This window comes from Eufriesea mexicana, unplaced genomic scaffold (genome assembly GCF_001483705.2).
Source record: "Eufriesea mexicana isolate 0111107269 unplaced genomic scaffold, ASM148370v2 scaffold2839, whole genome shotgun sequence".
NCBI lineage: Eukaryota > Metazoa > Arthropoda > Insecta > Hymenoptera > Apidae > Eufriesea > Eufriesea mexicana.
In genome coordinates this window covers 270,326-285,343 of record NW_016910923.1, presented here as the reverse complement: position 1 = coordinate 285,343, position 15,018 = coordinate 270,326, and the positions used below count along the sequence as shown (strand labels likewise).

At 50.9% G+C, this 15,018-nt stretch overlaps 1 protein-coding gene across 3 annotated transcripts in view; it reads right to left on the bottom strand.

Annotated features, from left to right (window-relative positions):
• Positions 1-2,157: 2,157 nt before the first annotated feature.
• Positions 2,158-15,018, bottom strand: part of Best2 (bestrophin family protein) — a 46,201-nt gene continuing 33,340 nt past the window's right edge. For 2 of the 3 annotated variants that reach the window (XM_017904312.1, XM_017904314.1), the window contains 6 exons: positions 10,679-10,917; positions 7,444-7,575; positions 7,263-7,370; positions 6,867-7,127; positions 6,453-6,711; positions 2,158-5,536 (listed from right to left, as the gene is read on the bottom strand). In XM_017904312.1, coding sequence (XP_017759801.1) covers positions 4,455-5,536; positions 6,453-6,711; positions 6,867-7,127; positions 7,263-7,370; positions 7,444-7,575; positions 10,679-10,917 — 2,081 coding nt within the window. In that variant the 3' untranslated portion in view covers positions 2,158-4,454. Of the gene's footprint in view, positions 5,537-6,452; positions 6,712-6,866; positions 7,128-7,262; positions 7,371-7,443; positions 7,576-10,678; positions 10,918-11,716; positions 11,783-15,018 lie in introns of those variants that run through there. The other variant, XM_017904313.1, reaches the window with a different exon arrangement.

The window sequence follows — 15,018 nt, the reverse complement described above, 5'->3', positions numbered from 1 at the left end:
TTTAGAACACCGACCGAGGTCGAGCAATTTTACTCTTATTTTTCCTCCGCCAGAGTCGGCAGTAATAAATTTGTCGAGGAAACACTCGGCTGAAAAACCTGTAGATTAGATTATTATATTGGTCCGTTGAAAGCTTCGAATACATTATCGTTTGATTAATTAGGGAAACTCGGGATGCCGAGAATTCCTAGTGTTACTCGAAATTTTACAACGGTGCCGTGGATCATTAATTCCTCTGCCAAATTGATTAATTGCACGGAAGAGTAGCGATTTATTTCGCGCGTAAAGTACAGATGGTATAATTTAGGTTTGCCCTGTAAAGGAATTTTTCGAAAATTGTGGAAAATTATGTACAACGAGAGACCAAGAAACTCCCTCGAGTTTCGAGGGTTATTGGAAACCTAGTGTCGCAGGCTTTCCACCGAGAGTGTATTCATTTTTAATTTGGAATAATATAGAATGGCGAGTGGTTAGGATGCTATTAGACACGTGGTGGCATAACCTGGAGCGGTCTCGTCGGTGAAATTGATATCGCGTTACCAGTCGGTGGAATGATGGATGGTTGTCAGTATGTCGGTTGCATCTAATAAATATTTAGCGTTTCATGCGTGTTGGAGAGTTTGGCACGGATAACGGCTCGTGAGCCGCTCCTATTTGTTCTCGAACAGAGGACGACAGGCTATGGGCATCAGGCACGCCGTGGTCGGAGATGAACGCCGCTTCTTGCGGGACAGCGTTTTCTTGCTGCGAGCTATCCGAGAAATTGCCCGGCGACGAATATGCTCGACGAAGACGAAGAACATGGGCGTGTCCGCCAAGTGGCGAATATAATATTCTCTCGGGCTTGCTTAATCCGGACCAGGCGTGATCGGTGCCAGGCGAATCGCGCAGCTTCGAGGAAACGACGCGAGCAGAAACGGACGCTTCGTCTCGGCGTGATCCCTCGATCAAGGATCGCTGCAGTTGATCGCTGCCTACCGACTTTAAACGACCAGGAGTTTCTAATCACGGGGAAATGGTGGGCGGGAGCGGCCACTCCTTCGCGGGCTCTGCTAATGCAAGTGGATTGATTTACTCGTATAAGAGTGCCGATGGAAATTGAACGCGAGATTTATTTACGCGCCGTACGCGTGATACCGATTAAAATAAATATTTAGCTTGCTAAATTCACCCGACCGACATTATGAATATATAACCACCTTAATATCGAAGCGGAGGCAGAGAAGCCAGGCTCTCTCTGGTAAGATGGTAGAAAACGAAGGAGCAAAATCGAAACGAGGGATGTATTCATAAGTATGCATAAGCATAAAGAATGAAAATAGCAAACCAAAATGAGAAGGGGGCAAAAACATAACCAGCCAGCCGGTACGGCTGAACGAGCGAAAGTGACGAACATCCAACTAGACCCGTGGTAACAGCACCCCACCACGGGGTGTCCCACTACCGCCAAGCGTCACCGGTGAAAACCTGCATCCCATGGCGTGTAGAACCACTCCGGCCAGGAGAAATGTTTCATTCATAATGTAATATTATGGCATTTGCATTGCAAATCACGTTAGCGACTAAGCAATAGGAGTTTCATAAGCAACTGCAATTAGTATCTCTAGGAGGTTCCTGTGCGCAGGAATTCCAGCAGGCTCGCGATGGCAGGAGTCCTAGTAAGCGTGCAAGCTCTGAAATCCCATATAAATTTAGGCTCCATGGAACGCGGAGAAAATATAAAAATACGGCGATCCAGGCTGGATATCGGAAGTCCTAAAGTTATAGGGCATTCCGAAGATTCCGAGGGTGGTCGCGACATCCGAAAGCTTCATTGACGGGGGTAGCAGGAGTCTCGGGAGGTTTCCGTCGTCCTGGAGACACTGCCCCGATGCTGAAAAGCATCTCGAGACCTCCGATACCTCCCTGAATTCCTGACGCTCGCGAAATCACGAGAACCTCCGGAAACTTCCGGCATCCTCGACATCCTCGGACCTCGAGGAACCTCCCGGCAGCCTCGAACACCCGGATAATCCGTGCAACCGTGCGATCTCGAAGTTCGCGAGTTCTCGTAAGTGCTTATTGGAGAAGGGTACAGGACGCATGCTTTTGAAAACGTTTATTTTTATTGCAGAATATAGATAATAAGAATAATGCGTTACTATTCTTACACGTGGTTCGTTTACATCACGTTGACGCGACTCGGGCACCGAAACAATTCTTTACCTACATATAGTTTAAAGGAAGTCTCAGATTGGAAAAATCGTAACGAAAACGGGATGTATTCTCTATATACAAATACTGCGTGTTAAATATCTACAGGTTCGGTTGCGCCCCGGTTTCTTCCGAGTCCAGGAACGCGGGCAACATTTCGACGAGACGGGGCGGAAACGCTCCGAATAATTTCTCTACTCGTAAGACAGAGCGTTTCCGTTGGAACAAGAAAACGGGAACGGTGTCTCGGTCGGGAGTATTTTCCTCGACGACGACGATACGTTTGACTTTAGCAAAAAGCGATCTCGCGTGATCTCGCGCGTTACGCAACTAAAGAAACGTATAATCGTCAACGTTACTCGACAACCGTCTCGACTGAGAAATTCAAGGCTTCCGACGTTAAATTAATCCTTCGATCCGCTGAGTCCGAGCAGGGATCCGCGCGGTTCCTTAAATTACACGATGTCGTCGAAGGGAGGAGAGGAGAGAAAGATAAAAGGAAACGAAGAGAAGAGAAGGAAATGGAATAACAATTCGATACGCCCGTATTTACATACTTTGCACATCGGACTACGACCCTTATCGACTAACGAAGAAAACAAAAGACGATGCTCGGTTCGCATCGACGATCATGTATCGATCAAGTATTTCACACAAGTATCGCGCGTCGTGCATTGGCATTGAGCATGTTCATAATCTCATACACCAAACAATCTTAATTTAATTGCTCTACTATGTACACGTCCGTTGGCCCAGGGGCCAGATCGATACTCCATGTACACGGAATCTTTCGTTACTTACAGTTAAGCGATCTAACGTCGAGTTTATAGAAAAGACTTGAGCTGCCTCGCGCGTCACCAGAGGCGCACGATCGAATACGCGACTAAGAAAAAGCAAGTGCATTTTACGAGGGAAAAAGGAAAGGGAAAGGGAACGAAATGGAAAGTTTGGTCGGGAATGCAAAGTAACGATCCACCTCTACGAATTTCCTCGTCGAATATCTCCCGTTCTGCACTTGCTCGCCGCGCACGCGTGTTCGCGAGAGTCTCTCGTATGGATAAAACCTAGCTTAAGAATCTCTAGCGATTATGGAATAATAAAATGGTGAAGATCGCGTGGCGAACTGGCGATATCGGTGAGTCGACATGGTGCGAATCGTGGCGCAACGTCGCCCGCTGCGATCGAGGGATCGCGATTCCCAGTTGCACGCAATATTTTACGCAAAGTGTCTCCGAGTATGGCAAATATGGCAAACGTTGCGTGTTCGTGCACATGCGTATATGCACTCGTCATTTTCCAGCCCACGACAGAGCCTAGGACCCGACTAGGCGCCTCGTGCCATTCGCGAACAGGTCGACAGCAGGTGGATCGATAGCGTCGAGTTGCATCGAATAAATACGCAGTCGGCGCAGATAAGCGGACAGAATCCTCCACCTGGCTGCAGAAATATCGAAAACGACGAGTCACGTTGAGTCTCGCGACGATCGGCTATATACAAGCGTCGAGATTCGATTTCTCCGCGTCTTCTGCCTTCGAATTCGCCTCTGCGCGAATCGTAGCGAAAACGCAATGTTCGTATCACAATGTTACGTCGCGGCCAAAGTAAGGCACGCACAACAAGGGTACAATGATTCGCGTATCGCGTCGAAGTGTCGCACGAGTGTCGACGCGTTGGCCACGTCTACTACGCTGTCCCTCCATCAGCCGCATGGACGGTATAGTTCCTAACCTAAAAACGCGAGAGCGCGGCTTTCGCAACGTCGATTACGCGTCGTCAGCTCGATACCGCGTTATTGCACATACGATAAAAAGGACAGAAGCGTTTTCTCGATTCCTACGCGTCGAAATCGGCTAATTCGATCGTGTCGCTGTGATTCCCACGAGTGGTACGGTCGTGGAACGATCGACGGACGATACGGATCGAGGGGACCTTGCGTCAGTGGCAATCCCCGTGTCGCAATTAGCTACCTCGTCGGTCGAGGTGTCCATAAGTTAAGATCGTATTTACAGCAAAGTGGCACGATCGTTCGAGGCGTTTCTCGGCTCCTGCGGCTCGATCGCTAAAAAATCCCATTATCGGTTCACGCTTGTCGCGCGAAAATTGCTTCCTACTCTCACCGCGCGCGAAACGCACCGAGACATCACGATAATGGACGGAGTCGGATTTCAGGCAAGCGCGACGCTTGTTGGAATCGCACGAGACGACCAAAGTCGTCCGCGGTTCGATCAAAATTTTGCGACATTGTCCCTAATGTCTCAGGTCAGACGTAGACCTCTCCTCTCTTGCTACCGGCCACGGGAGCAGTCGCTGGCATTATGCTGGTCGTCGTGGTAGGCGTAGTGCCTATACCATTGGACAACGTCGCGTTCGTACAGGACACGCTGCTGATCTTCCTCGAGGTGTCCTGGACTCGATGATTCGGTCTACAGAGATCGTGTCCGATGCTGTTAGTCCTCGGTCGAATGTCCTGAGTACCGTGCACCATCAGCCTGTCTATGTTAGGCGGCTCGTGGCCGTTCGACACCGAGGCTGCACGATTCTCCCTCGGTTGCAGCCCCGGGGACTGTGGCAGGGACATACTCCTGTCTTCTCTGCATTGCACGACCGGTGGACCCGGCAACGAAGCTGATCGCCTACCACGCGGATCCGTCTTGTCCTGTGTCGTTGGCACCGTGGCCACCACGTACCCCAATTTCTCGGGATTCATGAGGATAGGCGAGCGATCGTTGTAGCTGTCAAAGGTTGGCGAACTACCGTTGCTGCCGAGCTGGCTGGCCGTCTCGCCTATCAGAGGAGTGCTCCTGTCTTGGCTTATTAAAGGCGTGGACCGTTCTTCCTGTCCCGTAATGCTGCCGCTCCTACTGCTTCCACTGCCCGATCCCTCTTCCTCGCTGCTGTTCACCTCGGTTAAGGTGGCTTGGCCGCCGATCGCTTGATTCGTGGGCTTGATCATGGGCGCGGAGGTTGTCGTCACCAGGCCCAGTTGCGTCAGCTGGCTCATGGTGACCGGTGTCAGAGTGACAGGGGCGACTAGACCGGCGCTGGTCAAAGTCGGGGAGAGGACAGCCTGCGCCAAGGCTGCCGCCCCAGATTTCCCGGTCGCAGGCGTGCCTTCCGTCTCTTGAATCGGCGATAGCACCACCTGCACCACTGGCAGGTCCGTTGGGTAATGACCGTTCGCTGGTATCACCCCAACGACACCTGCTCCGATGTTCGCCGCGTTCGTCGCTGATAGAGCTAATCTCTGTTCACGGTCGACCACCTCTTTCGTCACGTCCGGCGTTGGGATGCGGGGTCGGTTCTTCAAGGAAACTGGCACCGAGTTCAGCTTCGTCATGGTACCTGTTGGAAACGGACACGAATTAGACAAGTTTGTTACCGACTTCTCGAGGTTAGCTTATTCCTGGCGCCGGTAGCAATGACATCGGCCAGCGAGGCCGACGATGATAGCGTCAATTTTTGCCAGCTAGTTTACCGCTAGGAGATGCCCAGCTGCGGGACGAGGAAACGAATCCTCGATTCTGTCGGATCGGTGTACAGTTGGCGCAGAGAACAGAATAAAGCAGGACTGGGTATAATCGCTCCGGTACTTTTCCCTGCACGGTTTTTCTTCCCGTTTTTGTTCAGCCGCGAGTGAGAGGCACGGCAGGAGAAAGAAGCACAAGGTCTTAGAAAAGTTTTTTTCGAGAAGCGCGATTCGCAATTGCGGAAATTGTTCAGGTTACACAAGGTTAAGCATTGCATAATCCATCGCATGCATGCAGTCCGGTGGGGAAAGATTCGAACATTCGCGAGGCTTTCATTGAAAGTTTTTCTCGCGCCGGGGTCGCGCTGGAACGCGCAAGAAGATGGCAACTTCGGACATGCCGTTGGAGAAAAACGAGAATACGGTTACCATTCGCGTAACGGAATCGTTTCCACTTTTTCACATTAAGGAATCGATCTTTAACGATTTCGCGGAGAATAATGCACCTCGGCTGGAACTGTCAGTCGCCGGCGTTTTGATTCATAGAGCCGAGAGGTACTGTTAACGCGCGTGGGACTGTTACGTAAGATCGTGTCATTATCATTCAAATAGCTCGGAAATCAACGTCACCGCGGCGAACGTTGTTTCAGAATTCGCGCGCCATTCTGTTGACACGCCTGGGAATCGTGTTATCGCGCGTTTACGCCATTCCTAATGTTTCAATTCGTTTCCACTTTGCCTGGGTGCGAAGACGCGTGGCGTGTTTGACGGTAATTTGCGCTAAACACTTGCCTTGCCGACCCATTCTCTGACTCCTTATGCTCTTCCGCCCTACTAGCCTATCGTACAGGGACATCTTCAGGTTCGGATTGTTCGTTTGCGGCAGACCGCCGGTTTCGGGGCTGCTGTAGACGCTGTTGTGACGATTCCTCGAGAAGAATCCGCCGCCGCTGCTGTAGGTAGTCGAGGAGCTACGCACCGAGCCCATCCTCGTGATCTGTCGTTGCAGCCAATTCTTTCTTCGCTCCACTAGCGGGGTATCCACGCTCTCCTGTAATACGTATACAGCTGGATATCGATTTCCGAATGCTCGGAATAAATTTCTACTCGGCGCGTTTCTCGCGCGACACGATCGTGACACCAAATACAGGTAGCCGGTCGCGTATACGTCGAGGGTTTCAAGTTCATCCGCTGACGTGCACTTACGTAATCGGCGTACATGTCATCCTGGTGGGTCTTGCGATGTTGAACGTGATTGTGGATCTGTGTGCCGAGCATAACGTTCGCGTACAGAGCGTCGCTGTCTTTGACCTTATAATGCTCGGCGGAACCCTTTGGCTCCTCTCGCCGGTACTGCTCGCTGGCCACGGTGTACGGTAGATCTTTCGGCACGACCTCGTCCCAGTATTGATCCTTCAACAGCTCCGGGTGCTCCTCGTGCATTTCGTCCACGATCATGTATCCAGCCTGTTTCCAAACAACGCGTCAGCCGTAATAAATGTCAATCGTGCATCTCGCTGACCGAACGACAACTTCGGTTTCGATTTCGGTTTCGATCTCGATACCATAGGTGTCGAGTCGAGGAGAAAGTCGAAGCGGTACCTTGATGTGACGATCTATCAGCCAATTCAACTCGATGTCGTCGTCGTCTTCGCCGAATGGATTGATCAGCACCTCGGCGACTTTCAGCCAGCCCACGTAGAAGCAGAACTGAAAGCAGATGATCGAATTTATAGATACGAGCGATAGGTTATTATTTTTCTTCGAGTTGCGACTTTCTTACCTGCAGAGCGGTGAAGAACGGGAAATACATGTCGGGTTCCTCGTATTTTCCGCCTCCGACGTCGGTGCGCTCGATAAACTGCCTGCCGAGCAGGGCGGAGAAGAAGTAAGCGTACAACGATAAGGTGACTACCTGCAAAATGAACATAAACGTGAATAAAGTGGATCGGATGCGAGCGCGAATACAACGGTCCTCTCGGGCACGTGGTTGCGAAGGCTAATCGCATAGTCGGCGAAATAAAATTGAGCGATGGTTAATTTCGCGCGACGAGATAGAGGAAAAACGGCGAGTCGTCGTCATTACGATTTGCTAATCGAATGTCCCCTGCGTAAGATCGCGCAGAGGACATGTAGGTACGTTAAACGACAGAAATTTATAGATAGGCATTACTCGATTGCATCATTTCGTATGATTCTCGGAACCAGCGTTGTACCCTTTCTGCGTATCAAGGAAGAACGGACAAACTGGCATCGCTATAAATACACCTTGCCTCACTGTTACTTTCTTTCGTTTTCAAGAACACTTTTGCGGAATTTATCACGGAAACGCGGGTGTCTCGCGAGCAAGCCTGCAAACGATAAACGTGTAACAGCGCGTCGGCCATTTTGTAATTGACAGGGAAATTAGACGGGCGATAGACTGGCGAGAGACGGAACGAAAATCGAGGAAAGCGCGATTAAAAACAGGATCGGTTGGTCGACGAAGGATTATTTTTCTATCGATTTCATCCCTTCTTCGAACAGCGAGCACGCGAGAATGTAACAGGTTTGAATGAAATCATATCAAGGTCGTCGAGAGCACTGCCTTTCCCGTCGAAGGCCACCAGGAAACGATGGTTTATGCAAAGGCTCGTTACGAATAAAACAAAAAGAGCAACCGATGCCTTATCTCCGGACTTTGATCACCACCGTGTCCCCGAGGATCTTCGAACAGGCTGCGAAATTATTTCCGCCGCATCCACGCGCACCGAGATTGCAGCTCGACTCATTCCACGTCCTTGACCATGCAGCGCGCTCCGCCTTCTTGGCTCGCGCACTGTCCACGATGCGTTTACTTCCACGTGAAAACGTCGTTCGTGGAAAAAAATATCCTTTCCCGTCTCCAACCTCTAACCCGGAGGTACCTGGGTTTCATACGAGTCGCTCGGAATTCCGCGTTCGTGGAATGCGGCTCGTGGAGTGAAACGAAAAGCGCCTCGGAAGACAAAGGGGATCCGGCACGACAGTTTCGCTGGTAATTAAACCGCATTGTCGCGTCCCGTGCAAATCGCTTTCTCCTTCCATTCTCTGCCATCGCCTGCATTCGAGAAATTTATAAAACTTCGCCGACCAGACGCACACACGTTCGCTCGCTATGCAAACGTTCGCGATAAACGAACAGAACCGCGCGGGTAGAACGTGTCGTTGCACAGCACGCACAGTCGGTTTTGCACGCGTAACCTTGCGACTTGATCCCGCTTTTTACCACGAAGACAAAGTACAATTCGCACGGTGAAAGACGCGGCTCTACGTTTCCACACGAAAACACGACGAGGAAAATAATTGCGCGCCAGCTCGCTCCTTCCACCTCGCCCCCACCCGACGTTTCCTCTAATTCCAAGTATTAATTCGCGGAAACGTTTGTCTCGAAATCTCCGCAATGGAACGTACGCGATTAGCGAATTATCTCTCGAACGTTATCTAGGAGAGGATCGCGTTCTTCCTCAGAGAGAACGCCCCATTTTCCGCGGAGGAATTCCAGGTATCTGCACAATGGGCGAGTGATCGACGCGGAAAAGCGAATCATCGATCGGAGTTCTATTACCGGTGTAATTTATGCGAAGAGCGAGAGCAGAGCGAATTAAAATGAGCCATATAACACGCAGCTGACTAACCCAGCGGTTCGCTCCATCGATCTAAATATAATCGATAACGAGATTCGCGTATCTTTCACGCAATCGTATATCCTCGAGGAAAACAGCTGTCAGAGCGTTCAATCCCGCTCCGTTTAACTCTAGGCAATTTTCGCGTTTATTATTAACTCGCCTAACCTATGACGCGCTAGCTTGATCAATGAACGAGTGTTCCTTCTCCTAATCACGACCGTCACTGTATCCCTTCGTTCATCGCACTTTTCAGGCTTTTATCAGGCAAAATAAAATAATTTCCAAATTATTTTGTCTCAATGTTCGATTCATCGAGGCTGAACGAAGATCGTGCCTCGATCATGGTATACTCGAGATTACGAAGCGAGCGGAGTTTACCGCGAGAACGATGGCGCTCGTAGTCGACAATTAGGGACGTTAGCTGATGAGCAATTAGCGTTGCACAATGCATATACGTCGGCTAATTGCGAATGCGAAACATCTTTCCGAGAATGGATCCGTTTCGTTGCTGCGCCGCAACGAATCGAGTCCTTCGAACTGGATAATAAGCCACCGACACGTTGGTCGGGCCCCGATCCCGAGCTACTCGTGGTCTAGCCGCGAGTCCGAGGATCGAGTGAATGATATCCCGGCGTTGGCGGCCTCCGCCATTACGCATCGAGCCTTTTATCGATGATATCGTGTCGCAATGCAGATGACGTACTTTCTAATGGTCGACACCTCCGCGAAGCTCGTTAGCTTCTAGCCTCTTGGGAACGCTAAGAAGTAGAAGCGTGCTGTTCAAGGGAAAGGCTGTTCCCTTGGTTCAAGCTCGAACGCGACGAGACGGTCGGAGGTCTCGAGTTGGAACCTGGGACGAGCACGAAACGAGCGTCGGAAGCGTGAGGAAGATGAGAGATTGTATTGGGAAAAATTGATTAGAGGAAGCAGCGAGAGAAAACGACTGCATCGTGAGACTAACAGCGGAATAAAGGGTTACGCAAGCCCGTGTTGTATACTGTCAACAGCATCAACGAGGCGATGTGGCGAAGATGAGAATCGGCTTTGGATGAAGACGTTCGTTTAAGGCACTCGTGTTTCTCAATGACGGTAAACACCGTCGCAATTACTCGGCTTCTTAACGATTCCTCAATGAGATTGGAAACGGAATAACGCGTAGTACCGCGTTGTCTGATTGAATCTTTCCGTGACGCTTGTCAACGGCCGGACATCGGAGACTCTCGGCGGAACGATTTTCAAATTTCACACCGTTAAACGATGTTTGCCTTCCAAACGAATACTAAACGGTCTATCGAACGGAATATTAAAAGAATATTTCACGGCGCGACACGTGTTCGACACGGTTTGTAGGATATCACAGCTGATACTCACCTGAGTGTAAACGAGAGGAACGCAAACAGTGTCGTAACCAATGAGCGCGCCAAGCCTCTTCCGGATGTCGCTGAGCTCGACGAGCAGGGTTTGCACTACTTGGTCGCTGGTTATCAGAGCCTCCCTCCTGGCCCTGTTGATGATGTTGGTCGCCCAGACTAACGGCATCCAATACTTGGACATGGCCGCCTTCTTGTTCATCATCTCGAAGATCTTCTTCTCAGACTCCATCATTAGACCTGGAAAGGAAGGATAGGATCGCTCGGTCATTTTCACTCTATTAAAACTTTCGAACCCGAAGACGAAACTATATCGAGGTAGAAACGTGGCACAGAGATCTGCCGCGAACTTTCACCGATCGGACGGTTACCGAATGCTCGCTGCCAAAGGTAACGAGACTAATCTCCGGGGTACGAGTCGGTGGAGCAATATGTCAGACCCTGGCCCCTGCCACGACGCATCCATCCGCGGTTCGTTAATCGGCGAACGCGTACACGTGCATACGCGTCGCGTTATCGAGCAATCTGCAGCCCGCGAAGCGACTTTCGCGCGTGCATCCGCCGCGCTACGTACTCGTTCGCTCGTTGCATGAATGCAAATGCGCGCGAAACTTCGCAAAGTTGCCCGATCTACGCGGCTGCCACGTGTAACTACCTCTAGGCTTCATCGTTCAATTATGTATCCGACGTTTCTCCAGACATGGCATTTGAACGTTAAGGCTGTCCGATGCCTGGTGTAACGTCTCAATCCGTGTACAGTCCCGATCGAATCTCGTTACATCGTATTTCGATAAGGTATCCAGCAGGATCTACGTGTACAATGGACAGATTCCAACGCTGCGAGCTTGTTAAGAGGCATCCGTCGTTGCCACGGGAAGAAAGGGCGATTGTTTATCAGTAGGCAACGCGGAGATTATGTAATTGCTCGCGGTTGCTCACGTGACATGTTCGTAAACACGAAACACGTGGAGAAGAATGCACATTGCACGTAACCGTGAGCGCGATCGGGAATACGCTATTAGTCAGCCGATAGTCGTACCGTTTAGATGAGCGCGTCGAATGGCCAACCGGTCGTAACTCGGCGGAATCGTGGATTTCCGAAAGAAAAGCGAACACGCACTGGAAGAATGCTAAGTTCACCGGTTTCCGTTTCGCGGTTCGCGTTACGTGCTCGTTATGTAACCATTAGCCGATATTTCCAGAGGCAAGATAGCGTTGCGGCCACAATTAGCAACATTATAGAAACTTTTGCGCGCCACGGCGAAACTTCGCCGACCAATTTCGTCGAGGAAACAGTGGCTCTTGGCGATAACGAAATTTCACGTCGCGCCACGAGCTCGAGCGCGGCTAGTTGGAACTGATCGCGCTGCCACGATCTATCAGCCACGATGCAGCCGCGAACAATTGGACGCTTCCGTAATTTCCAGCTGAATTAAATACTCGCGGGCAGATGAAATTTACGGAACACGGATCGTTTCGGTGATAGCGGCACACCATATGGTAGACTCGCAACGCCTCGCGCTAGGAGGGTTCATCGCGCGGGGTAATTAGCGAGTGACCTCGAAATCGATATAACTTCTTAACTGTGCGCGAGGAGTAACGAGAAGAAGGAAAAGAAAAAAGATCGTGAGAGAACACCTTTCATAAATAACAGTCGATTTCACAAGCTGTTACTTTCTTGCGGGAACACGCCGCATGCGCGTGGACGTCTGCGAAACCAAAGTTACACACGGTTGCTTTTCAATCGCGCGCTATCTTTATTAAGATTGTTTTGTTCTCCTAGCGGGGAACAAACTCGGCGCGAGCTCTCCCAACCAATTAAGCGTGTTAACCATCTCGAGTTTGTATCCCGCGGTATCGAAACACCTCGCGTAAACGAGCAACGTGGTTCTTGCGACGACCGGTCAAGCGAACCGCTGGGTCGCGTCCACTCGATGGCTGAACAATCGCGTGCATTACTCGACGTTTCGTGTTTTATGGATGCAACACGGACGCGTTCCACGCTCCATCCGGCTGGACACTTTAACGACCCGTCCACCGACGCAAAAACGATCTTAAAAGTCACGGCGACCGCGGAGAGCATCGTAACTACGCCGGATTGGTATCCGATCGGCTAACGGGAACGCGGTAATTTCTCTCAGGGGGGATCTTTTTATTGTTAGAGCAGAAACGGGCGCGCTCGCGATGGACGGTATCCGTAACGAAGCTAGGAGAGCTCGGCGGCCGAAAAAACGAGACGCCTTCCTCTCGCCGGTTATCGAAATAACTCGTGGCGTCATTCCGCGACAAGTAGCCAGGTCGAAGAAACAGTCTGCCCGATCGAAAGAAACGCAAGTGTCGACGTGTAGTTATTAATGTGTGGCACACATGTTATCCGTGTACCATAGCCACGGCTGGAGCAGGTTCAGGTAATGACCTTAATCGCAAAAAGCTACGCGTGTAAACTGCCGTTGAAACCAATATGGCTCGCGGTACGTGCCCGCCTTCCGACATGCGCGGACCATTTCTTGCGATCCTCGCTCGTTTCGGCCATCCATTTTTCCATTCGCTTACCGATCGCTTACCGATCGCTCGGGAGGATCTCCGATCGCGTGGCATAGGCGGAAAATGAATCGACGTTGCCTCTGCGTCGATAGATACCGATCGCCGATGAAACGAAATCGGTTGCGGACGTCACGCGAGCGTTTTATACGGTCGGAACGGTACGCCAGGCTGTCGGCTGAATCGATATGCAATCGGTTCTTTATTCGGCCTGTACGACCTTGATGCAATCGCATGGTCACATGGCTCCTATACAATGAGTTCGAGAATTTGCAACCGAGAGAGTCGTGAGCGATAACTCATCGTGTGAGTCACGGTGCGGTCGCGAATACGGTATCGCCACGGTATACCTACACCGAAAGTACCGGCGATTAACGTTATGCACGGTATTCGATCGATTAATCGTACGATCGAATGGTAGCGATGTTCCATTCCCGCAACGAGTCACAGCTCGAACGCACAAAGAGTTTTTCTACTACCTTCGCGACGACCGATTGATCGATCGACGATCTCGGCGCAGCGCGATAAATTAGCGATAAAATTGACGGAAGAGAAACCGCATTTATCATTACACGTGGCTCGTTCGCGGTAATCCGTCGCAAAAATACATATTTTTCTTACGAACAGAAACAGGTCCCAGGAAACGCGGAACACGATTGTCCAGGTATTCCTGGATTAAAGGAAATATTTGACGCTCGTTCGAGCCTGGCGGAACCTGGTCGCTTTCGCGCGTTACACCTGGCGATTTTCGCGCGAAAAAATACGCCACGCCATCCGCTCGAAACGAAATTTTTTCGAAAGCCGAGGAATATCGTGGATCGGTGGTGGTAGCTCGTGCCCGCTTTCACGGGTTTTTACGGTACCGATCGCGGGATCGGTTCAACCCCGGAATCGGGTGGTCGGGTACCTCGGCGATGGCACCGCGATTCCGCTTAGGGAACGATGAAGCGCGACGAAAATGTCGATGACACCGGTGAGCGCATCGTTCGCGCGATTAATAATCGCTAACGAGGCGAAATTGGCGTTAATTGCGAAAACATTCGCGGGTGGAACTTTGGCGCGAGTGATTTGCATCTCGAGTTAAGTACACACGCGAGCACGTAACACGGATCTTACGTAGTCATCGCGAATCGAGCGTAAACAGGGCAACGTGCTGCGTGCGTTCGTTATTAATGACGCGATCGGGTAGCCAACAAAGGCAATAAAATCGCGAAACGGTGGTAAACGCGGCGCTCCATTATCATTTTAATCGAGCTGGCAAGCATGTACGTAACGGGTAACAGTAGTCTGGAGCAACGAGCAAAACAGTTCGATTTTCAGAAACGATTACGGCGCGGCGCGGCGACCGACAAGGAGGAATCTAAGAAAATTACGTGGCCGCGCAACGAGCAAGTTCACCGACTGAAACGGCTTCGACGAATAAGAAGAAGCCATACTCGTTTCTGGAGGATGTTTACCTCTCGAAAGCATCAGCTGAAGACGAAGATAAGCGGGAGAAGGAGCGGTCCGAGCGCAACTCGGATGCACAACGGGCTTAAAGAGGAGAATGGTTGTCTCGGGGTCAATAAACGCGAGGATCCTTGCTCGGCTGGCAAGGTCGCCACGAAGGTAAAAAATCACCCATGCCCGCGTCTCTCCTTCTTCTTATCCTTGCCTGCTCGCTTCACTGCGCCGGACCGACGCTGAAAAGCATCCTTCGGAGAAAACCAGTCCCCCAGTCCAGTCCGTGATCCCTTAAGCCTGCTCCACAACGCAGCCTCCATCACCGGGGTGCGTTCGTCGACGACCCCGACAAGAGCG